The following is a 25,000-nucleotide window of genomic DNA, read 5'->3' as shown; positions in this document are numbered from 1 at the left end:
TCCAATGATTGAACTACTTAAACCTGGAATCACTTTTAATTAATATACTTGTGCTCTTACCTTTTAGATATTACTGCATTTCGCCGACATTGACAGTCCGAGAAATCTGGCTTAAGTTTTCAAAGGTTTATTCGAGAAACCTTGTTGCATATAGATGTCATTGATTGTCATGAAAATGAAAAAAATAGTGACTGATCGAGGATGAATGCTAAAACAGCAGGTGAAAAATCTTGTCAAGAAAAGCGGTGGTTTGGTAAATTTCCAAATAGGACTGACTACAGAAAGCTACTGATTTCTTTCCAACGTAAGATTTCATCAAAGGCTAATACAACTGCGATTGCTGCTACAGCTTCTTCTTGGGATCTAGCGACGATTATCAAAGAAAACCTACTTGTGCCTTGTAAGAACCCAGCCAAGCGATTGATTTCCAAAAGAATATATGATCGATGCCTTTGTTTCGTTTTACTCTTTGATTTTTTTGCTGTCGGTCGTGGGAAACGTCGTGGTTCTATGCAATTTCTATTTATGGACTTGGGTTGGAGGAAACGCTTCTTGCAAATTACAAAGGGAAAAAAGGAAACTAAGGAAAGGAAAGGAAAGGAACTTCATTTAACTGTCTAGTCGTACTGGCGCTGTAGCACTAATTGGGGACACTAACTGCATGTAAACTGAAATTAACTAATATTAACGCAAATCAAGTCAAATGTTGGTTTTGGTGAAGAGGGGAAACCGGAGTACCCGGAGAAAACCTCTCAGTGCAGAGTAGAGAACCAACAAACTCAACCCACATATGATGCCGTATCTGGGAATCGATCCCGGGCCACATTGGTGGGAGGCGAGTGCTCTCACCACTTCCCCGCACCCACTGCTATACCGCTTCAATAATAACCCTTTGAACGACGCAAGGCGGTCGTGAAACTCTTCAGCGGCGCAAGAACGGACGCTTCAGACGGCGAGCGTGGAAAGCTATTCGCAATTTGGATAACGAGGTTCGTGATCGGATCGCCTATAAAACTGATATGGACGCAAGTCGCTCATTTACCTGCTCGAATGCTCCATTTGAGTATGTTGGAAGCAAGTTTAATACAGTATCCACGCAGTCTGCATTTTCGTAATTCCAACTAACATACATCATATATTCTCAGCGTCTTTTCTTTCTGACTCTGCGCTCAATTCATGACTCTTCAATACACGACGCTCTGACGTCAGTGTCTTCCGTTCGGCAACGAAAGGTTGTTAAAACTCTTGCGGCCTTTACCGTTGCGTTGGTCATTTTCTGGGCCCCCTTTATCATCCTTCGAATGTTCATGTACTTCTATCTTACTGAAGGAAGATATTAATGGATAGGGTTCTAGCTTCTAATGATGGTGAACCGTGGCAGTCGTAGATACAATCTTGCATTCAATTTACGGGGAGAATATCAAAGGATCGTTTCAACACTTTTTCACCAGGTGTAAACGATGTACGAAGACTAAACAATAGAAGTTGTAGATAGCTAAACAAAACTGAAAATAAATGAGATTCACATCGACTAATTACAGTGCCACAATTATTACTAGAGTAATACAAAGATAGTTCCATACAACAACTCTACCATACTCGATCGTATGATCATTCTTGATTTTTGGGGAAAAAAAAAACATTGCGTATTCAGCCTTTTGTTTTTGGAACATTTACTTACAGTTGACACACTATCTCAGAGCTGTACTCGGAATATCGCCTATTATTATTATTAACTATGCGCGATTGGAACGAATCTTATTGGCTTTGATAAATGCGTGGTGCTGTTTTCCGCAGAGAATAATGTTCTGCTAATTATTGTAGCTTGAATGGGAAACTGCACCGAAACAATAACTTTTCGTAGCACTGTTTGATATTCTTCCGTTTATCTAGAGATATTGGTCCTTTCATGCTTCAGTGACTCCATACAAATCCTTGTAATTTTGTCTTGGTCCTAAACCGTTTAGAACGAGAATTAGGCGCGTCTAATTTGTGCATAATCAGGTATGCCGCATTGCCTTAACCAAGTGTCCTCGTTTTGTGACACCAGAAAGGACAGTGTGATAAAAACATTTGCTTAAAGAATGAATGCCAACGATTTATGGAATGCTTCATTCAAGGAAACAAGGTTTTTTTTCGTCTGCATTGGGTTATACACTTTTCACACAAGGCGCATCTTCGTGTCACTTTTAAATGTGGGAAAATATCGCGTAACTATCCAGAAAGCAATAGAAACAGTGAGAATTAAAACCTCATTTCGATGAATTACAGTTTATGCTTCATGCTCAATACAGTCTGACTGATATTTTTGGCAAGGCATTGCTCTGGGCGCGCGCCGTTTGCTGGGACACAAATAATACCACATTTGTTTGCGATATTTTGGCCAAGTCCTGATGGGCAAGGCCGTTTATTGAAAATCAGTATGGTAACCTAGGAAATACCCAAATATAGAGGACATGATCCCAGCAAAGGTGAGGGGACACCCGCCATCCACAAGAAAGTAAAATTAGGGAGGGTGGGAAGGGAAAATTGACTTGACTCTGTTGAATCAGCCTCCGCCTAGCTTGCACAACTGGTGAATGATCTCCAGAAAATCCCGGATGACAGGAATGCCCAAACTGCAACATGGGAAATAACTAACAAAACATGTCACACTAAGCATAAATCCATTTATTTCCTCTGGGCAATAAATTTCCTTTAAGGTAATCCCTACTGCGCACGACTTTCGCGTCATTAGCGCGCGGTCATGAGCACGTGCGCATACAAAACGTAAGAGATTTCGCTCAAACTAAACCCGATAGCTAAATAAATGCTCCTTTTCTCTCAAACGAGCACGGTGACCCCCGATTTTTTTTTTCAGGTATTTGCTAAGAACAGTCTAATAAAGAACATATTTGAAGAAGAAAAAAAGTTTGATAGTAGAACATGAATTTTTTGGAAAACAGTTCCGTACTGGGTGTATTTTACCCAAGGCGAGGACTTCAAGCTAACCACGTTGCTGTCCCAAAAAGGGCACTATTCCCACAACCAGAGAATCAAAGACGGCGTAAATGAAGCCATACTGCTTATATTTTCAAAATAAAATTTTGTGTCTCTCAAGTAACCAAGACGTAATTCTGTATGAAGTTGATTCGAAGTTTTAACGCGAAAACAGTAAAAATATCCCATTTTAAGAGCCTGCTGGCGCGTAAACAAGCACGGTGACTCCATTTTTTATTGCATTTTTTAATGTTCATATCATGAATGTTAATTATGCCAAAGTTTCCAAAAAAAGTTTGATAGTAGAACAATTTCAAGGGAATTACCTTAACAACAAAGTTATGGATCTTTCAAACACAACTACGTCAAACCGACATTACCATGAAACGCGATTCGAACCCTGTATGGTTAGTTTAAATACACTGGAAAAACAATTGACCGGAGCCGGAGCACAAACCGACCCCTTTACGCACCATTATTTGCTTTTAAAAGAGTCTAGACAAGTAAATGAGATTTGACTTTGCTAGCTGTCGATAATGAATCAAATCAAAAACCTTTTCAATCCGACTTTTTGCAGTGATCGCTAACTAAAGCAAGTATTTGTTGCAAATGTGCAGGCTTCTGGCAGTTTGGTCAACTTTGCAAGAGTTGGCAAAATTACAAACGGCTTAGATAATTTAATCGTTCCGAATTCCTGCTATGAATAATTGATGAGAAGGTTTTGTTACCATAGATTTCCCTGAGTTCTTTTCAAAATGAAATTTTATTGATTGTTACATGTTAATTCTGTGATTTTCAAAAGGCCTTTGTTCCGCTCTTCCAATAGCGAAAGGCCCAAATTTTATTGCGTGCCTACGTGAGCTGCTATTAAAAGGGATTCTAAATCAACAATCGATCTACACAGTGTTTACCTTGAGCTAACAAAGATCTTGACGTTTAACATGATAATTCGCTGACAGCGACGACAGTTTCTAGAAAATTACTTACCGTCCACAAACACGTCGCGAAGAAAATGGCGACCAGCGATGGATATCCAACACCAATACTCGTGTCTTATATGTTTTTCTATTCCATTGTGTTTATATTATCAGTGGTAGGAAACGTAATAGTTCTATGCGACTGTTATAGGACGATAAAGAGATGTGGCCAATCTTCCATAACATGGTTCCTTGCAAATTTAGCTTTCGCTGGTTTATTATTCACATTGTTGAGTATATTGGACGCCATCAATTCGTTGTGGAAATGGGTTGGCAGCACGGTTGCCAAGCTACAAGGCTTCCTCATTGAAGCTTGTTATACCGCATCAATTATGACACTTGTAGTAATAACCTATGAGCGACGAAGGGCTGTGATCACACCCTTTAGCATCAAAACGAGCGCTTCTAGCAGTACTTATAGAAAGCTAATCGCAGTATGGAAACAAAGGGATCATTGCTTTGCACAAACCTTTCCTTCGGAGATTTGGGCAGACATGTATACTACAGTATTCACTCCGTCTGCATCTTCATTGTTCCTTTAACATACATGATATATGCCCAGAAGAGCATTTTTCTTACATTAAGCTCAAGAAACCTACTGACAAAAAACGATTTTACAACAGTGTCGGTCCATCGCCATCGAAAGGTTGCAAAAACTCTTGCTGCCTTAAGTTTTGCATTTACCGTATGCTGGGCACCTTTCATAATTTTCCGAGAGTTAATATATTTTCACATCGCCGACGAAGGATATCAATGGAGAGCGTGCCAACTTTTGATTTTTCTAAACACGGCTTTAGATCCCGTCCTTTATGGACTTTATGGGGATAATGTGAAAAAATTATATTCTCGATTTTTCAAAAACACGCGGCGTTATCGGACGTTTGGAAAGGAAAAGGTGCGTACTTCAAAATCAATCAAGCTTTCGTCGGCCTTACGAGTTCATAGTTTTTCTGTTCTTTGTAAAATAGACCAGGAAGGTCCTCACAGCAGTGAAGAGCAAACTGGATGTAACTCGCATATAAGCACCGTGACACAGCTGTAATTGCACACCATTTGTAAACATTTCCAAGAGTAACAAATTGCTGAGGATTTTTCATTGCAAAAGGAAGGACATGACACAGAGCGGGAAATCATTGTTGATTCTTTAACATCTTGACGCTATCTGCAAAAAAAATACCTGCCCGTCTTGTGCTTTTGAAGTATTTTAGTCCAATCATAGGACAAAAAACTTGACTTCATATTACATATAAGTATTGGCCTAACTGCCATAGCCCTTTATGGGGTAATATCGGAAAGAAATTATCTGACAAACTTTAAAAGCTCCGGAAAAGAGCTGGCAGAATTGTCACTTCTTCAGCTTTTGACCGAGAATCGCTAGAGTAATCTTTAATCGTATTGAACTTAGTTGGGAAAAGGTTTAAGTTAAATTCGCGCCTTATGGCGCCAATGCCGGAAGCAATCTTTTTGCATAGTTTGTTGACTATGTCATGCCATGTTATCATCAATACGAATCCCAAGTGATTTAGAAATGGATACTTTTTTTATAGGAACATTATCCATCGAAAGTTCAAGGGATTCAGATGATGTACTCACTTTTTGTCTACTGTAACCAATGAACATAAACTTGTTGAGCAGATGTTTTCTCGCTTTTCCGTCTTCTGGATACAACAATCTGACCGGGAGTTTCTAAGTTGTAGGAATATATGTAAACTCAACTAAGTTCGATGAGAAAAGAATTTTGTTAATTTTGTACATCAGTTGCAGCAGCCTTGGTGTTTAGATCATTGTTTGCACTGAATAACCAGTTAAACCTTTTGTTTCGCCTGAAATACTACATTTACATATACATTGCCTTGGTACAACCCCATTTCGATTACTTTAGTATTGTCTGGGGGAATTGCAAGAAAACGCTCTCAGAAAAATTACAAAGACTGCAGAACCGTGCTGCTCGCATTTTGACTTCCAGCTCCTATGATGCTGACGCTGGGACTTGTTACAACAACTTGATTGGAAAGATCTGATTGCCAGCGTCAAATTCAAGTAGCTTTAATGGTGTTCAAAGCTCTTAATGATCTGTCTCCTGACTACTTATCCTCTATGTTTACTGAACGCAACAATGTCCCTTTACCAAGAACCAACTACCTAAAAAGGAGCTTTAGCTATAGAGGTGCAACTCTCTGGAGCAGTGGACCCTGCCTTCTTAGGCAAGTAAAATCTCTAAATCTTTTGAACCAATTGTTAAACCTTCGTTTTATTTAATTAAGTTAGATACACGGCATTCAAGAAAATCAGGTCTAGTTTAGTGTAATAAGGAGTAGTATTTTTACTGAAGAGACTACGAAATGGAAAATGATCCTATAAGATATCACGCATGCGCAGAAGCCCAGTTTAAACCATTTGAAAAATTTATCACTTGAACCGGGAAGATTTGTGGGACTGTTTCATTCAGTGCAAATATATATCTTAGATTGAATTGTATTTTATTCTTTAGATTAAGTATGTATATATAGGTAACTCTGCGTACTTCAACGGAATCAGGAGAAAGATTAAGGAGAAAGAGAGACCGGCGAGTCGCCCAGTCTAGCCCTTGGGATATGTCAATATTTGTTAAGTTAGTTTTAGATGTCACGCACAGTCTGTTTCCCGAGACGTCTGCAAAGTCAAAGCATTCAAAATGGCGTTCCGAGTGGAATTGCGGTTTGTTGACGAAAACGAGTTTCAGAAGCAAGGAGATTACTATAGTTTATCTCGCCCCAAATCCTGGAGTTGGACATAATTCCTACAATTTCTAGTAAATCTAATGGGTTGTTGGATAAAGAATACGACTCCAAAAGCTATTACACAACTGCCAGATAAATTCGTATGACCTTATCCTTTACTTTATAATCGTGGACGGCTCGGGAAACAGACTTCGATCTAAAAATAACTTTTGTGAAATTCACATGTCCCAGCCATCGTTCCTTCTCTCCCTCTCTCCCTCATTTTCTCTTGACAGAACGCTGACTTAGGAACCCTTGGGCAATAATTCAATAGTTCTTGAGTGAACTGTTACATTGAATTTTCGTAGCAATGATAAACTGAATTTGACCCCTTTGTTTCCACAAAAGCGTAACACTTTCCTGTGCTTTTTGGCGGAGAAACGTCAACTAGTAAACACGACTGCTTGAGGCATGAGTTTCCAGCCTCCGGAATTGTATTTTATTAAATAAGTATTATACCCATTTTCAGAGACAAAGGACCCATAACAGTGTTATATGGAAACACGTTGAATGAGAAAAATTCCATTCGGTATCCGTTATTTGGGTTGAAAAAGTAAATTACAAGAGAACAACATCTTGGGCGGGTATCAACTCCTCGTGTAACGAAAAAGTGTAGCCTCAAGCTACTTACGCCTTTCAAAAATCGTTAGTTTCAAATGAGATCACGTCACTGTGCCGCTAAAGACCTAATATTTCCTCCGGGAAATAATTGACGACTCCACACGGGCCAATTAGGGCATTTCACCTTTTAAGAAACAGCTAAACAAGGAAACTTTAATAAGTTGATGCTTTCAAAGAGAAAAATATGGAAATAGAAGACGATGTAGAACGCATTTGAATCGAGATCACCATGAAAAAAACGGGTAGTAAAGAAGGCTGGTATTAATTACTATTATTAGATAAAAATAGTAAATTAATATTGAAAGGTTCATGAAAGCGTTCGTTAACAAAATTATTTTTATATTTATATCTCGTGGCTAAGTGCAAGCCTAAGTTTTCTTATGTGATCTCATTGAAAGATAACGTTGATAAACAGTGACCTCTAAGGCCTTGCTCCTCCGAAGTGATAAGTCGGCTTTGTTCCTAAAAATAGGTGCGTACGTCGGCCGTGTGCGTGTGTGAGATTGCAGTTATTTGCATTTTATTAGAAAACAAAAGGGTGCACTATCTCGGTCTTCGCTGTTTAAAATTCATTCAGTTCCGAAATCACTTGCAACTGTTAAGGAAGTAGTTCTTCAGCTCCATTTTAGCACTTTGGAATTCGAAGTTTGGATCGGTCCGACTTTTTTTGAGGTGATCAAGTATTGGCAAAGCTCAGACACTAAGTCGATGACAATGGCATCTTTTCTTTACGTATCTTTCATCTTTTTTTACTGTGCTCTGTTTCTATCGTCGGTCGTGGGAAACGTGATTGTCCTATGCCGTTGTTATTGGACTACAAAAAGACAGCCATCTCCCATCCGATGGTTCATCGCAAATTTAGCCTTTTCAGATTTAACCTTCACTGTATTGACCTTGTTGGACTTTATCGCCTATTTGTGGACCTGGCTTGGCGGAAACGTTACTTGTAAGTTGCAAGGCTTTCTGATTGAGGCATGCTACACAACTTCAATAATGACTCTTGTAGTCATAAGCTATGAGAGACGCAAGGCCGTGATAAAGCCTTTCACAGCAAGGATGAGACCTTTCCACGGCGAGAAAAGAAAGCTAATCGCCATTTGGATGGCGAGCTTCGTGACTGGGTCCCCTTTGCTATACGCCTACAATGTTGAAATCCACGCAAGTGGTTTATTATTTTGCACGAACAGTTCTATCGGAGATTTAGGAAAACAGGTGTACTACAGTATTCACGGAGTCTGTGTTTTCATAGTTCCTTTAGCGTACATGATCTACGCTCAAAGTACCATATTTGTAACTTTACGCTCAAGGGCGGCGTTATCAACAAGAAACAATTTCACAACTGCGCCAACGAACTGCCATCGCGAGGTGGCAAAAACTCTGTCAGCCTTTTCCGTTGCGTTTGCAATCTGTTGGGCTCCTTTTATTGTTTTCCGAACATTGATTTACTTTCACGTCGGTGAAAGGAGAGGATATGCCTGGGTAGGTTGCCAACTCCTTGTCATCCTAAACACGGTTGTGGATCCACTTCTATACGGCATTTATGGGGAGAACATGAAAGCATCTCTTCAACGTTTTTTCAAGTGCAGCCGTTTTCAGATATGTGCCAAGACAGTTGCGGTAAATAATCGTCGCTGAGTCATCTCGCCAGTTTTTGTCATTTATTTAGAATAACATTCTCGCTTTAACGAATCTAAAAAGAACGACGTGACAAGCACATTTATTGATATAACGAGTTCGGTAAAAAAGCAAAAATGTTCCGGCCACTAGGAAAAAAGAAAAAAAGAAAGAGAGACAGAATGCGTGGACAATGCGTGTATGCAGCTGGTTTCGACAAGTGAGATAGGAAATTTATGTATGCACTCTTTGCACTTTTGGAAGCCGACTCTAGATAAGCTTTTACTGGGATCGATTTGTGTGAGTCTCATGTAGAGAAAATGCATGAGACAGGTGGCAAAGAGTAAAATAGATGTTTTTAATTGATTTTTATGGCTTTATAAACATTTGAATGTCACGGATAGCAGCTTTGAAAACAAGGAGATCTTAGCCAACGAAGTCACTACTACGTGGATGTAACTGAGTTTAGAAATTACAGGTGTGCTGAGGGGAAGACGAAGTTTCATCGCAACTCATAGTTAGAGTCTCGGTCCGTCGTTTTTAGGATAACCATGAAACCTGATCTGATAAATGCATATCTTACATGTATATTTAAGATTTAATATTATCTTTTTGTTTTGTCAAGAGTTTCTGAACTAATATAAAACCGTGCGGGTGACTTTGACTCATGAAATCATCAAATTCTGATCGCTTACACTAAGGCCCTGTTCGTATGGGCTCGGGTATCTGAGACAACTCTCACCCCGAGTAACCCTAGGGGTGATATTTTCCACTCATTTGTTTAAAAAATTCTATGAATCGTTAACGTGAGGTGGGCAAGACAACTCGGGGAGGCGTGTTGGCTCGCCTTGGTGGGTAGGCGACATTAATTAACAATTATACCATTTGCGCTTGTTGGATATGAGACGGTAAACTCCAAAAATTTGGAAGTACGAAATACGAGCGAAAAAAGCGAGAAAATGCGAGCGATTCGAGAAAATTTGATGAAGATGCGATGTTGTGTAATACCTTGTGGTCAGGCAGACGTAGGCTCATCTCAAAAACAATTCTTGCCTTTTCGCGTACTTATTTTATTTTATTTTATTAACTTTGCCAGTCAAGCTGGCAGAGCAGAGCACGCAAAATGCATTATCCGAGGTTGAGAATTTAATAATTACTATTGTTAGGTAAAAAATGGAAAATATTGAAAGGTTTGTGAAAGCGTACGTTAACAATATTATTTTATTGTTGTATCTCGTGACGAAGCTCAAGCACAAATTAGAGTCCACCTGCAGACCCTTTGTGAGCGGAAAGAACTAACCGACTTGGCTGTCAATCCACAGGATATTTCTAAAGTGAATTGCCAACAGCCAGTACTAACTGAAAGGTTTTGGTTTTTCTTATGTGATTTTACTGGCATCTAACGTGATAAACACTCAGTGACCTCTAATGCCCCGCTCCTCCGAGTTGATTGGTCGGCTTTTCTTCCCACAAATACTCTAGGTGCGTCAGTGTGCTTGTGTGGGATTGCAGAAAGACATATTGCATATTATTTTCACTTTATTAGATAAGAAAAGAGTACACTATCTCGGTCTTCTTTGTTTAAAATTCATTCAGTTCCGAACATCACTTGCAACGGTTACGGAAGTCGTTCTTCAGCTCCATTTGAACTCTTTGGAAGTTTTATCGGACCGACGTTTTTAATTTGAGGTGATCAAGTATTGGCAAAGCTCAGACACTAAATCGATGACAATGGCATCTTTTCTTGATCACGTATCTTTTATCTTTTTTTTTACTGCGCTGTGTTTCTATTGTCGGTCGGGGGAAACGTGATTGTCCTATGCCGTTGTTTTAGGATGACAACGAGACAACCATCTCCCATTTTCAGAGTTAACCTTTACTGTATTGACCTTGTTGGACTACATCGCCTATTTCTGGACCTGGCTTGGCGGAAACGTCACTTGTAAGTTGCAAGGCTTTCTGATTAAGGCATGCTACACAACTCATAAGCTATGAGAGACGCAAGGCCGTGGTGAAACCTTTCAAAGCAAGGATGAGACCTTTCCACGGCGAGAAAATTAAGCTAATCGCCATTTGGATGGCGAGCCTCGTGAATAATCGTCACGGAATCATCTGGCCAGTTTTTGTCATTTATTTAGAATAGCATTCTCGCTTTAACGAATCTAAAAATACGACGTGGCAAGCACAATTATTGATATAACGAGTTCGGTAAAAAATCAAAAATGTTTCGGCCATTAGGAAAATTATACAAAATATATTGATTATAAAGGAAGACCATGAGAATAATTCTTTGATTTTAAATGTGATAGCCCATGGGAAACGTGGACAATGCGTGTATGCAGGCGGTTTCGACAAGTATTAAAGATAGGACAATTTATGTATGCACTCTTTGCAGTTTTGGAAGCCTATTCTAGACAGTCAATCATATACAAGTGCAAGATTTCACAGGGATCGATTCGTGTGAGTCTCATGTAAAGAACTGTACGAAATTTCATCGCCATTCATAGTTAATCTCGGTCTGTCGTTTTTAGGATAAAAATGAACCGTGATCTGATAAATACATATGTTAGATGTATATTTACGATATATAGAGGATATTACATGGCCACTTGGAGATACGAAATTTCTCTTCGAGTGTTAAAAAATATTTTAAGTAAACACCAATGAAATACTAAATCATTTCACGAAAGGCGCAATTTCCGTATGTAACCAAAGAAACAGTGATCTTTTCACGTGTGAAGATATCATGTTTTCACGCGAAAGCTCACTTGGTATTTCATTAGTGTTCATGAAATAAAATGTCTTCTTTTTCCTTTGTCAACAGTTTCTGAACTAATAAACTGTGACTTCGACTCATGAATTCATCAAATTCTGATCTCTTACACTAAAGCCCTTTTCAGTTATATGGTCTCGGGTACCCGAGACAACCCTTCCCCCGAGTTACCCTGGGCGAGATATATTTCCACTCATTTGTTTAAAAAATTCTATCAACTGTTTACGTGAGGTGGGGGAGACAACTCAGGGAGACGAGTCAATAGCCGTGGTCACACTGCACTGAGACTTTTACCTAGGTAAAACCTATTTACCTAGGGCAAAATCGTCCTAGGTAAATTCATCTCGGGTTTTATTTTACCTAGGTGATCAAATCTTGAAAGGTCACACTACCCTGCGTATACCAGAGTGGGAAGAGAAAGATCTGGTTCTGGACGGCTTTCCTCGAGCCGAGAGTTGAATAATAAGCCGTTGTGATAACCTTGTTGAGGCTCGTCTTGAGAATACAAACTGTTTCTGCATCAAACAGAAATTTCCTCGGTTAAAAAGAGGTTCCAAATCCACTTAAGCTTAAAAGATTGAAGTCAAATTTCAAATTCTAAACAAAGACAAATACTTGCGCTAAATTGTGCCATCGTCTTACCGTGAACCTGTATTATTGCAAATCATACTGCTGCCAGCAGTCGGACAAACACAAAAGCGAAGGAAATGGGTCATAAATATGAACTTTTGACTATCTGAATGATTTTGGGTTAGATTAAAGCGACATATTGTTGAAAAATCAAAGGCCATCTCTGTAGAGGGGGATAGAGGGGCGGGAGCCCCGGAGAATAGGGGCAGGAAGGGTAACGGAGTCGGGAGAGGAAAGGGCGGGATGCGAAAGTTTAAAGAGGGCGGGAAGGACAAGAGAGATGCAAATTCCCTTTTGTTGTCATTTATTAATGCGTTACAATACCTTAAAAAAAAAAAAACAAGAACCCAAATGATATTTGACTTCCATTAGCAATCAAGCAAATAAAAATTCGCGCTTGGGCTGAAAAACAGGCTTACTACGGGTGAAATTGTAAACCCTTTCACGATGGTTGCGTCATAGGTCATGAAAATGTCAATCGGCTGTCGCGTAACTACTGCAAGACGAGCGAAGCGACGCGACTTGGTCATAAAAAGACCATTTTAGCAGGTCTTAGCATTTTTCGGTGCGGTAGTGAAAGGTCCGAGTCCATGCATGGAACACCTTCTTGGAAGCTTGCTCCTTATGACCGCGAATCAGAACGGACTAAAGATTTCTCTACTTGGTGACATTTCGCTGCAAGTTCGTCATATCCCACTTCCATATTTTAATAACTTTATGATCCCAACAAACTCCGGACTGATTACTGAAAACGCGTTTCCGAGGACTAAAAGTTCCAAAATTTCCAAAATTTCGCGCAACCGGGTCCCCAACAGATCGGACCCCATTTTGTAAAAACCTGCATCCGCCCCAGGACACGCGTATCAGTATCAGAATACGAGACAATTCAGAACTGCAAGTTGGAACAATTAAGACCGTCGTCACTTAAGAATTAGGTAGCTAAATGACCAAGATGTGTTTTGAGCCTCGTAATTTATAGGGGACAGGCGCAGGACTGAAAAGGGCGGGAGCCGGGAGATAAAGCTTCGGGAAGTGCGAGAACAAGGTACGGGAAACGGGAGGTTTTGCTTGGGCACGAAAAGCCATTTGCAAAACAGCCATCCGCTACTTTTTGGAAAGCTGATCTTTCATCATGTTTGCAAGATAACAAAAAGGAGAATAAGTGTGAAGTTTGACGATTTAAGACGAAATCCGATAGAAAATCGAGCAATTTCAGTTTTTAGTGGACAAAAATCTTGTACCAGAATAATTTCAAGTATTTTACAGTCCTTTTTACATTTCCTGAAAGCTAAAGATATAAATATTTGCCTGAAATAACACCGAAAACAATTTCCCATGGGAACGGGAAAAATATAATTTCAACGTTCAGAGAAATTGTGCAAACACAGGTAAATTTCATCCTCAGTTTCATTTCACCAGTGCTTTCAAGTGTTTCTTACGAAGTTCAACAGTTGTTTTTGACGTTTGGTGTTGCTAGAAATGATTTTTCTTGAGAAGATATTTAAAACAGTCGTACAGAAGTTTGCAATACGATGTTTATAATCTTGGTACAAGGTTTTTGGTTTTTGTTCACTTGTTACTCGAACTTCTGGTGGATTCCGTCTTAAAACCTTTCCGTTCTTGAGATACCGTGGGAATTACGACGCCCGAAAAGGCCTAAATTTTCGGGACATTCGACAAACAGCCCCCGTAAGCAGTTTTACAATTTTGGGATTTAGCATTCGCATTTACGGCAAACGGCCGACGTTTGGCTCAATGCAAATCTGCGTTTTACCAAAAAGCAGAGAATCTTACTTGACTCTAGCTCATTTCTTCCATATACCAAGAGAAAATGAGATCTCCCATGGGCTCCTGGGTCTCCTTAATTTTCTCTTGGGTATACCCATCGACGATACTGTAAAAACTTAACTTCCTTCAGCTGGGAAGCATCGTGGAGATCATTTGTAACGATGACAAATGTTTTTGAAAACAATACTAAGAGGAAATATATCAAGCCAGTGTGGATTTGCTAACAACAACGCAGCAAAGATCTCGATTTGGACATCCCGGAGTGACGAGGAAATCTAGCGTTTCGGTGTTTTGTCTTTGCTGCGGGTTAATCTATCTCTAAGTTAATTAAGTACGTACTTCCTGAATATGACCTCCAGGCATTTTTAACTCTGTATAGCTATGTCTGGAGGTCAATGAATATATTTTAAATATAATTGCCCCACATCTGGCCCATAACCCGACCGAGAAGGCAACCTGGAAGCCTACGGAATAGTCGTTTTTTTTATGTTTAAATAAAGGATGTATAAGATAGCAAACCTTGAGGCTTCTTTAAATTGTAGAATAGTGAATTTCAATAACAATTTAGCTAGATAAACGTCTCTCCACTTCTTCTTGTTGTTCTTATCTTTTTTCACATGACATAGTCTAAATTTAGCCCAAGCCCGGCTGGCTCACTTCATGTAATACCGGGCTGAAACTCATCCCGGCAAACTTGACCAGCCCAGCTGACCAGGCTGGCCCGGCTCATGTAATAAGCCCTTTAGAAAGCATAGAAAAAGGGACATGGTGACGGAGTCTTGCAATAATTTGCAAAATAGTTTTAATGATTCTTAATTAAAACGATGTGATCCATTTGATGCTTGCAGCTGATATGCTGATCATTTTGACATGGGCAGAAAATGACGAAATCAGATTTACTTATCTTAGTTACTGTGAGCTCATTGGTAATGAGTCATCTAGACACTTCTGCTAATTCCCTGTTCAACTTGAAGGTTTTCTCCAAATTTTTAAGATTATTATCTGCATGGAGCAAATTTGTATTATCTGCAAATAAGAAAATATTAAGAATATTTGAAGAGTTGCATTTGTCATTTATATAGATTAGGAAAAGCAGAGGGCCAATGACCGATCCCTGCGGCACACCATGTAATGTTTAGCGTTTTTTCAATATGCAATTCTTGATTTCAGTGGTTTGAGATCTTCCCTTAATGAGGCAAACCATTCGTTATGTTAATTATTCCCCTAATCAGACAATGATGATGTAATTTACCAAGTAATATGAGACTCCAGGAGCCCGATGACCAATCACAGGAAATTAACTTGACGTCATAGCGTCACCGAACCGGAACCTCCTTTCTTGTTTTGCGGCAAAGGTAGTCCAAAAATAGATTGGTCTGTAAAAATCCCGTGACATAGGATTACTATGGGAGTTGCTCGCTCCCACTCATGGGCTTCTGATCCCGATTAACCGTGTCAAACGCTTGGCTTAAGTCAATGAAAACTCCACATGAATATACCTTGCTCTCCAAATCCAGTTGAATTTTGCTGATAATATCAAGAATTGCCCGTTCTGTTGAGTGTTTCTCGCAAAAAACCGTACTGTGACTCAAATATTGTTCTTTAGAAACTAACTAAGAATTGAGCCTTTCGTAGATGAGCCTCTTGAGATTAAGATCTAGGATTTATTGGAAAAAGTTGGGATCGCAGCCGTGATCGCCTCAGGTTCAAGGAGAAATACAAAAGAGCCAGCGACGTTTCAAGGGGTACGATAATCTGAAAAGTGGTTTTCGGAATGTGGTAATCTAGCGGCTAACCGATGGCCGTAGGAGACAAAATAGAAGTTCATAAAATTAGCTATTTTAGAGAGTTCATTAGCTCTCACATCATTAATCGACTTGTGGCACTTTTTCTGTCGTCCAGTTAGTTCTCGAATACCTTCCTAAGACCTCCTAAGTCTCGTTCATATTTGACAAAGTTTGATTGAAGAATGATTTTGTTTGATTGAAGAATGATTTCTTGCTTGGGCAAGTTAAAGCTCGAATATTGTTTAGATATAATTTGTATTTAAGCCATTGAGAAAAGTAAACTTTATCGCACTTGCGTCATTCGTTCGCCGATTTTTACCGTTCGATGGACCGTTTGTCATTGTTTGCAGAGTGCATTCATCCACTTTTGACGTTTGACAGGTGATTGTCATTTCAGCGACCTTTAATGGCTTTTTAATGTTTAATAGGAGTGAAAATTAAATGTGCTAAAGTTAAAGCCACTTTTAAAAGTGGTGCGCTATTCAAGCTTGTTTTCAAGGATATTGCTTCGACCACTTTCTTCCTTCAAATTTGCACTTTGACTCTTCCACTCCCCAGCCGAAAGTAGCAAACAAACAGAACCACAAAGTTATTTACCGTTCTTGGTCGGTCCGTTTGGCAAAAAAAACCGTGACCTTGGTCTTGAGTATAGGGCCCTAAACTTGCAAGACCTCGGATATGAATTTTTCCCATACGGACCTCTCTCCCGGTAAATAACATTAGCATTTGTTTTTATCAGCTTTTTTTTTCGTCGTTTTAGTGGGTAATATAGACGAAAGCCCCCAAAAAGGTCGAGTTTCAAACAAAAACGCATTAGTGTGAATAACAGAACTGTTTGTTTAAACTGAAGAAATCAGGACTTTCAGCTGGGCTAGAAACAACAACAGCCAAGCAAGGACTGACATTGATAAGAGATTTAAATCAGTGGAAAGTGCTTCCAGTCTAAACAGGGAGAAATACACCAGCGTATTACCTTAAAATCGTTTTGCGTAATCACTATTTTAGGAAATTGATTGGAAGATGTGGTTTCCTAGCGCGAAATGAATAGACTATTTAGATTTCAAAAGTAAATGAGTAAGGGCTTGGCTTAATCATGGCACGACTTATAAAAAAATCGTTTATCGGAAAAGAAAAATCGGGAAATCTTGATCACGTATAAGAGATGCATTTGCATACCCACGTGATTGGATGAGTCATTCAGCGTACCTTTAATTTCAAGTTGAAGTCATTATATTAACGTTTGGATACACTAGGGGGCAAATGACAAAAATCTCTAGCATCGCTTGGAGATAAGCGCTAGTCGAAGAAAATGGCAATCATCGATGGATTTCCACTAGCTATAGTCGTTTCCTTTTTTTTGTTTTATTCCTCGATATTCCTGTTGTCGGTCTTGGGAAACGTAATAGTCTTATGCCATTGTTATTGGAAGATAAAGAGAGGACCAGCTCCCCTAAAATGGTTTATTGCAAATTTAGCGATCTCTGACTTGATGTTTTCATTGCTGAGCTTGTTGGACTTCATCGCTTATTTATGGACCTGGCTTGGCGGAAACGCTTCTTGCAAATTACAAGGCTATGTGATTGAGGCGTGCTACACAACATCAATAATGACCCTCGCGCTCATAAGCTATGAGCGACGTAAAGTGGTAGTGACACCGTTTCGCGCACGAACGGACGCTCCCTACGCCGAGTATAAAAAGCTTATTGCCATTTGGATATATAGCTTGGTGATTGGATCCCCTTTGCTTTACGCTTATGAAGTTGAGATGGACGCGAGTGGTTCATTTCTCTGCACGAACACTTCTTTTGGGGATTTGGGAAAACAGCTGTACTACAGCTTCCACGCAGTTTGTGTTTTCATTATCCCTTTGGTTTACATGATATATGCACAGAGTTCCATCTCTCTGACTTTAAGGACAGCAGTCATCTCAAGACACGACACTGTGTCCTCTGCTCGCCACCGAAAGGTTGCCAAAACTCTCGCAGCTTTGTCCATCGCCTTTGCCGTTTGTTGGGCGCCCTTTATTATTTTTCGGACGTTAGTTTATTTTCACGTACTTGAGGGATTAAGATATTTCTGGGCAGGGTGCCAAATTTTAATATTTATAAACACGGTTTTGGATCCAATTCTTTATGGAATTTACGGGGAGAATATAAAGGCATTTCTTCGACTTTTTTTCAATTGTAGGCATTCTCAAATATCTCCAAGAATAGAAGGTCTTTCATGATATTCGATACATTTAGCAGTGCTTCCAAATGCTTTTTTTTCCCTCAATAGCCACTCTTAATAACCCCCTACGCTTTACACTGAACATTATGGAAATTGCAAAATGTGATAGCTATCTGCTACCACTCAGTATCCAGAAAACAAATTCGAAATATCTTTAAAAAAAATTCCCAAAGGACAAACAATGTGTACAACATGATCTTTGCTCAAGATGAAGATTTGTGAAAAAAAAAAAAAAACTAAAAAAACGGTGACAGCTGGGTCGTCTCGATCATCTTATCAATTTAAAAAATGCCTCGGTGATCTTAGTAGAGCTGTTATCACTAGGAAAGCGATTGAAATAGCGGACTCATAAAGGCAATCTGCGCTCTTTTCGAGTATATGTACTGAATAGGGTTTTTTGGCAGATTTTATAACGGAAAACGAGCATAGCTGTAAATAAAACATATCAGTGCTCTCCATTCTATATTTTAGATTTATTATGCAGTTAAGAAGTATTTAATTCTGTTTATACATTTTCTCCAGTTTGTTTTTCGTTAACCAAAGAAATTCGTCTCTCGGCATCGATTCTCGAGCCGGATTAATTCAGAGTCCTATTGGATGGCCAACTTATATTTATGACGTCGAAATTTAAAATAATTATGTTCTGCATTGCCGAAGATGTGGTTACGGAAAATAGGGAATAGGTTGGCCCAAATTATAGATTGAAGTTTGTTAAAGACCCGGCCAAACGCTCGCAACATGATTGCGTGAAGTTGCGGCATGTGGCGGGCGAACGCAACATTTTCAACGCAATGTGTCGATGTTTATGTGCCTCAGCCCACTGGCGCGCATCAAGTATACCTAGCGCGCATGCCCTCGATAAACTAAAGTGGCAAGAATTATGCAACGAACGATGCTCCTGATTCGTGTTAAATATTTTCCTGATTTTTATGTAAAAACATTTAAAGGCAGCTAACACATGCATGTAAAGGATTTTAGAGCAGTTTTCAAATGACTGTCGAAAGTAATTACGCTTTGCGATTACTACGCTTAGTGATTGGTTTAAAAATCTCGCGCCAGTTTATCAACCAATGAGAAGGAAAAAAACCAATCGCGACTTGCAAGGGCGATTTTGCCGCGTGCTTTGGGCAAGTTGCATGAAATCGCTAGGAATTTGGATTGGTTCATTGGGCTGCTTGCACCTGCTGTGGTCGGTGGAAGTAATCACTTTGGTATTTGTTTTACGACACTCAGCCTGGGAAAACCGCTCTTAATCAGTTACTTTGGTAAACAAATGGGATCGTTAATTGCTTTGTCATGCACACATGGAAATTGTCTTAAGACCCTAAATCGTCTAGTGTTAAAACACTGATTTGACGTTAAACACGAGGAAACGATAGAAATGAAAATGTTACCGGCCGTGTTAATTAAATTGCCCTGAAGGTTGAGGTCACTATAAATGTTAATTTTCAAGGTGTTTTATGGCCTTATAAAGAAGTCTCTTAATTCTGGCTTTTTTTTTATCCCGTTCTCGATTTGCTAATACTTAAAATTATATTGTGGCATTAAAAAACAAAACGAAGGGAGGAATGCTTTGTTATTTGCCGCTAAAACTGTGAACTGAATTTTTTTGGAAATCGATGAGAGACGAGTCTCGTTGAACCTCCATTAAAAATAGAAATATACTACAAAGGTTGGTAAAGACAACGTGAATATAGGCGTTGTTACAATATTTCGGCTGACCAACACCAGCCTTCTTCAAGTTTATTGAATGGATAAACCTTTATATTTACCGGAATGACATAAAAAGGCTACGTGATGTGTAAAATTAATAAAAACGGAAATGCACAAAAAAGAGGAAAGATAATAATACATGATAACAAGGTAAAATAAACAAAAGAAAATAAAAAGGTAGCTAAACTAAATTACATTTCATCTCTTCTGTTAAGGCCTGCAGGCTCAGTGTTTTTCCTCTGTGTATGAGGAAACTATATATATGTGTATCGTAAACGTTAGGGGTCTGGAACCTAGACTGAGAAAAATGATCTGCTGCAGTACGTGTATTGATATAATGAGGAGTAATAGCTAAAACAGCAATAACTTCTCACTGCTAATATTGACATTAAGGGAAGGCTTTAGCTCTTGAATGAACAAAGTGTCTTTAATTTTGCAGTGAAAGTCAGTTTTTCCGGACGCTAAAATGTCAAAGTGATCCCATTTAATGTCGTGGCCAGTGGTTTTCACATGATCAGCAATGGCTGATGAATGGTCACTTTTAGCTAGGGGCTTGAAATGTTCTGTTTTTCTGTCATCATGGAGTCAAGACTCCATGACAGAAAGCCTTCCCTTAATGTCAATATTAGTAGTGAGAAGTTATTGCTGTTTTAGCTATTACTCCTCATTATGTCTAGACACGTACTGCTGCAGATCATTTTTTCTCAGTCTAGGTTCCAGACCTCTAATGTTTACGATATATATATATAGTTTTCAAAAATTGTAACGGTCACTTTTGAAAATGTGTGTCGACTAGCATACGAAACGTCAAGTTTTATAAAAATGCGTTGGAATACAATGTTTATCACCGCTGTTTGTGTTATTTTCTTAATCAAGCTACGATGGCCTAAGAACAAAAGTTTAACTAGCCATGGTACTAACCACTACGAATTCTTGTTTTCGTTTTTCAAAGCTTGAAAGTCAAATACATGGCCACAACTAGAGCACATTTGAAGCAGTTCTTTACCACTATGAAATAAACTATTTTCGCTTTTACGGGAAGAAAGTCACCTCCTACATCTCTTTTAAAAGACGTATGCCGCCCTTCTGTCAACAGGGATGTCATGTCGAGTCATGTTACTCGTACTATAATGTACATAATTTACACTAAAACCTATTTGTGTATTTATTTTGCATATATTCTTTCAAATTGACACAATTCCATGAATAATACATTCAGATTGGAGCTCGGGAGATAAATGTATAAGAATAATATTATTATAGAGTAATCCCAAGGATAGGAGCTTGAAGCGAATATATTGTTGTACGAAGAGTTCAAGATTACAAAGTAAAAAATAAGGCAACTTCAGGCCGGAAGAGTGAATTCATTGCGTAAGTAATAAATACTCTCTCTCTCGGCCAAAAGATGAACAAAAAAGGAAAACACGATCGCGGCGTGAGGGGTTATGTATCGTTAATTCTTGCAAATGTATCAAGTTAAAACGGCGGTGAAAATGCTTGATGGTCAAATTAAAGTGGTAATTTTTTTTAAACAGTTAATGTCATCTAGGGCTAGGCAAGAGCACTGTTCTTAAATCCAGTTAGATCGCACCTGAGCACAAGACAGGACGCATTTTTCAAAATATTTGCAATAAAGAAGTCGATGATCGTTTCGTTACTGTGCTTTGCCGCGACTTCTGCTCGAAGCGAGGCGCGAGGCATTTGCATTCTGGTCGTTGTACAGTGCATTCTCGTTTCCAACGGCGACGCATTTTGCTAAAAAAACATCGCGATTTTCGATTGATTGTGTTGCTGCTTTTACCCTTCACACCCTCCGCAGCAGTAATAATAAATCAAACATAGGAATAAGGCTTTCGATCATGTGATAAGCCACTCTTGGATGGTCGAAATATTCAGAGTCTAACGGCATAGTTGAGCTGATCGTTTCAAGCATAGCTACAGTGTAGCTACAATAGCACGCAAAATTAAGCTGAAGGACAAACCTCCATGCGAACAACCATCACCTTACATGGGTCCTTTCCACTACTGCTATTCGTAATTGCTGATCTGGGAAGTGGGGATGGTTAATAATGCACTTCTTCTTTTTATTCGATCTATAAAATAAAATATTATACAAGTTCAGCTTGTATGAACTACAATAAAATACTGACTACTTATGCAGCGCTTAAAATTCTCACAAATCTCTCGGCATTGATCACTTACATCCGTGGCGATATCTAGTAGTCAAGATTAGTCCTCAAGGTTATATAAATTACTACACGGGTTGGCAGAAATATATAAAACAGGTCAGCGAGGAAACTATGTGGCATTGATCCGTCGGCGGACAAAAAAGTGAACAGTCGACAACTGAAAGCGTGCTGTAATGTCTAAGAAAAGATAAATGGGAAGTTTATACCTGCAAAGTTAAGTGGCCAAGTTCTAGCTTCTCGTCAGGCTGAAAATATTACTTCTGTCTTGCTTTCTGCAGGCTGCGGTTGGAGTCTGTCAATCCTTGTTTAATTTATATAATCGAATCTTTTGTTCGATGCATGTGGCCGAACATTTCCAGCCTTTGTTTTAAATATGTGTTCTAAACGTTTTCATTTTGATTAACTTGACGAATAATCAACTGAAAAAGTCAACATAAGACAACCCACCCTTCTTAAAGCTCGCCTCACCTCGTAGTCAAAGTATCTTACTTGCTCACCTAGAATGTTCTACCCACGAGCACACTGCGCGTCTAGCTGTATGTATATGCACCAAATCATCATGTCTACGCGGTGACTCCTATGATCCTTCCTTGGCTTTTGGCCTCTGCGAAACCCTGCAAGGGCAATAACTTATTTGATGCCATGTTATTTCCAGTTATATATTTTTATTTCAGTTCTGTAGGCTTTTTAATTATCTGCATGCGTTACAAAGTTTTTTTTGTATATAATAGATATTTTTCAACTCCTAGTATAGGAAGCGCTGTTTTAGGAGTACTTTCATTAAAGGATTAACAAATAAGAAGAAGAATAGTATGTATTAACTTTAAAAGATGTCGCTTTCTTGAATTTCGGTTTTACTGGATCCCACGATACAATCACAGCCAACTCAGCTGTTAAACATGCGTCCCCCGTTCTATTCAAAATTGAAAGGTTACGTAAGGAGGTATGATGCGAAACCAATTTTGATGGCAACTAGAATAAAAAGCACATTATCATATTTGTCAGAGAAATCATACCTTAATAACAATTTAAAATGTACATATTTCTGGCGAAACTGGATCACAGTCGGCCTTTCAGCTTTTACTTTTCAATTGCCTCAGAAAATTATTCCATTCAGTATGCACTCATCACGGGATGGCCTGAAAAGATTACCCAAAGGAAAGACGAATTTCGGCGTGGTTTTGTACATTTTCCTCTTTGCGGTTCCAAACTCTGCCGTTCACATAGTGAATTTTTTTAACTGAATGCAAATCAGCTAAGCAAGGAAAGCACGTTCACAGCATACGAACTGTTACAACGTGGATATCTCAATGCGTGCTTTCGGTATTTTAATTTTATCGTTCCACAGTATACCAGCCCACCAGCTTTAAACAAAACTTGTTTGTTCATCAAGTGCGTGTCAGCCATAGCGATGTGCATAAAATACCGCACATGGACAATGACGGGTGTACGTTAGCATGTGTATATAGGATTTATTGCTTTACCGTTGATAAAGTTGGATTGAAATGAATTGTCGCGTCCGTTTGCACGCCTTGTTGCATTGAGTGTCGTTGGGAATGAAGTTTGAAACTGGTCAAACCTTTGAGCAAACAACTCCCAACATTTCTTTTGTTCCGTGATCGCCGAGGCGTAGTGTAAGAATGCTGGATCCGTTTGCACAGATCTTCCAACATTGTTGTGGCCACGCACGCGCATTACATAGGGTCTCCATGGAGACAGCAACAAAAATAGATGGCAGCCGAATTTTGTAAGTTTACAAAGTCTTATGGATCCTATCCTTCCCATAATACACTGCACGTCTTTACATTGTTGGGAGTTGTTACTTCCGTTTGCAAACAAGTGCCAACATCATCCAACATCTGCAGAACCAACAACGTCCAGCAATGTTGGGAGTAGTTGCGTCCGCTTGCAAACAAGTGCCAACATCACCCAACATCTGCAGAACCAACAACGTCCAGCAATGCTGGGAGTAGTTGCGTCCGTTTGCACACAAGTGCCAACATCTGCAGAACCAACAACTTCCAACAATGTAGGGAGTAGTTGCGTCCATTTTCACACAAGTGCTAATATCACCCAACTTCTGCAGAACTAACAACTTCCAACAATATTGGGAGTAGTTGCTACCAATTTCACACAAGTGCCAACATCATCCAACATCTGTAGAACCAACAACTTCCAACAATGTAGGAAGTAGTTGCGTCCATTTTCACACAAGTGCTAATATCACCCAACTTCTGCAGAACTAACAACTTCCAACAATGTAGGGAGTAGTTGCGTCCATTTGCACACAAGTGCTAATATCACCCAACTTCTGCAGAACTAACAACTTCCAACAATATTGGGAGTAGTTGCGTCCATTTTCACACAAGTGCCAACATCATCCAACATCTGCAGAACCAACAACTTCCAACAATGTAGGAAGTAGTTGCGTCCATTTTCACACAAGTGCTAATATCACCCAACTTCTGCAGAACCAACAACTTCCAACAATGTTGGGAGTAGTTGCGTCCATTTTCACACAAGTGCCAACATCATCCAACATCTGCAGAACCAACAACTTCCAACAATGTAGGAAGTAGTTGCGTCCATTTGCACACAAGTGCTAATATCACCCAACTTCTGCAGAACCAACAACTTCCAACAATGTTGGGAGTAGTTGCGTCCGCTTGCAAACAAGTGCCAACATCATCCAACATCTGCAGAACCAACAACTTCTAACAATGTTGGGAATTGGTGCGTCCGTTTGCACTTTGACATGCAAACGAGGTTGAGGACAAGCATGGAAAGGATCCGGAGACCATCGAAAGAATTTTCAAGATTTTGAAGTGTCAGAGTAAACTAGACTGTCTGATATTTGAATGAAGGGGATAGTTTCTAAAGAAACTGTGGTACTGCGTCGGTGGGGAAGTAGTATAGAAAAATTTGGTTTATCAACGGAGTT

At 39.3% G+C, this 25,000-nt stretch overlaps 1 protein-coding gene, 1 long non-coding RNA gene and 1 pseudogene across 3 annotated transcripts; 2 read left to right on the top strand and 1 right to left on the bottom strand.

The window, feature by feature from the left end:
* Positions 1-3,974: 3,974 nt before the first annotated feature.
* LOC138043784 (QRFP-like peptide receptor) lies at positions 3,975-6,385 on the top strand (annotated as a pseudogene).
* A 7,541-nt stretch (positions 6,386-13,926) lies between these two features.
* LOC138043783 (uncharacterized) lies at positions 13,927-23,150 on the bottom strand. Of its 2 annotated transcripts, none has more exons than XR_011131337.1 (3): positions 22,557-23,150; positions 21,853-21,963; positions 13,927-15,167 (listed from the first exon to the last, which is right to left on the bottom strand). It is a non-coding gene; the product is annotated as an uncharacterized lncRNA (long non-coding RNA). The 2 variants fall into 2 exon arrangements; XR_011131336.1 differs by lacking the exon at positions 22,557-23,150 and adding an exon at positions 22,266-22,334.
* LOC138043782 (QRFP-like peptide receptor) lies at positions 16,971-20,128 on the top strand. The gene has a single exon (XM_068890233.1). The coding sequence runs from the start codon at positions 17,238-17,240 to the stop codon at positions 18,153-18,155; it is 918 nt and encodes a 305-aa protein (XP_068746334.1). The 5' UTR covers positions 16,971-17,237; the 3' UTR covers positions 18,156-20,128.
* Positions 23,151-25,000: the final 1,850 nt, after the last annotated feature.

The sequence above is a fragment of the Montipora capricornis genome, chromosome 3 (assembly GCF_036669925.1).
Source record: "Montipora capricornis isolate CH-2021 chromosome 3, ASM3666992v2, whole genome shotgun sequence".
Classification (NCBI taxonomy): Eukaryota; Metazoa; Cnidaria; class Anthozoa; order Scleractinia; family Acroporidae; genus Montipora; species Montipora capricornis.
Note: the sequence above shows the minus strand (reverse complement) of the source record. Positions and strands in the feature narration are given on the sequence as shown.

Coding starts and splice junctions, on each gene's coding strand:
- LOC138043782 (XM_068890233.1), top strand. CDS start 17,238: ATGGCAATCATCGATGGATTTCCACTAGCTATAGTCGTTTCCTTTTTT.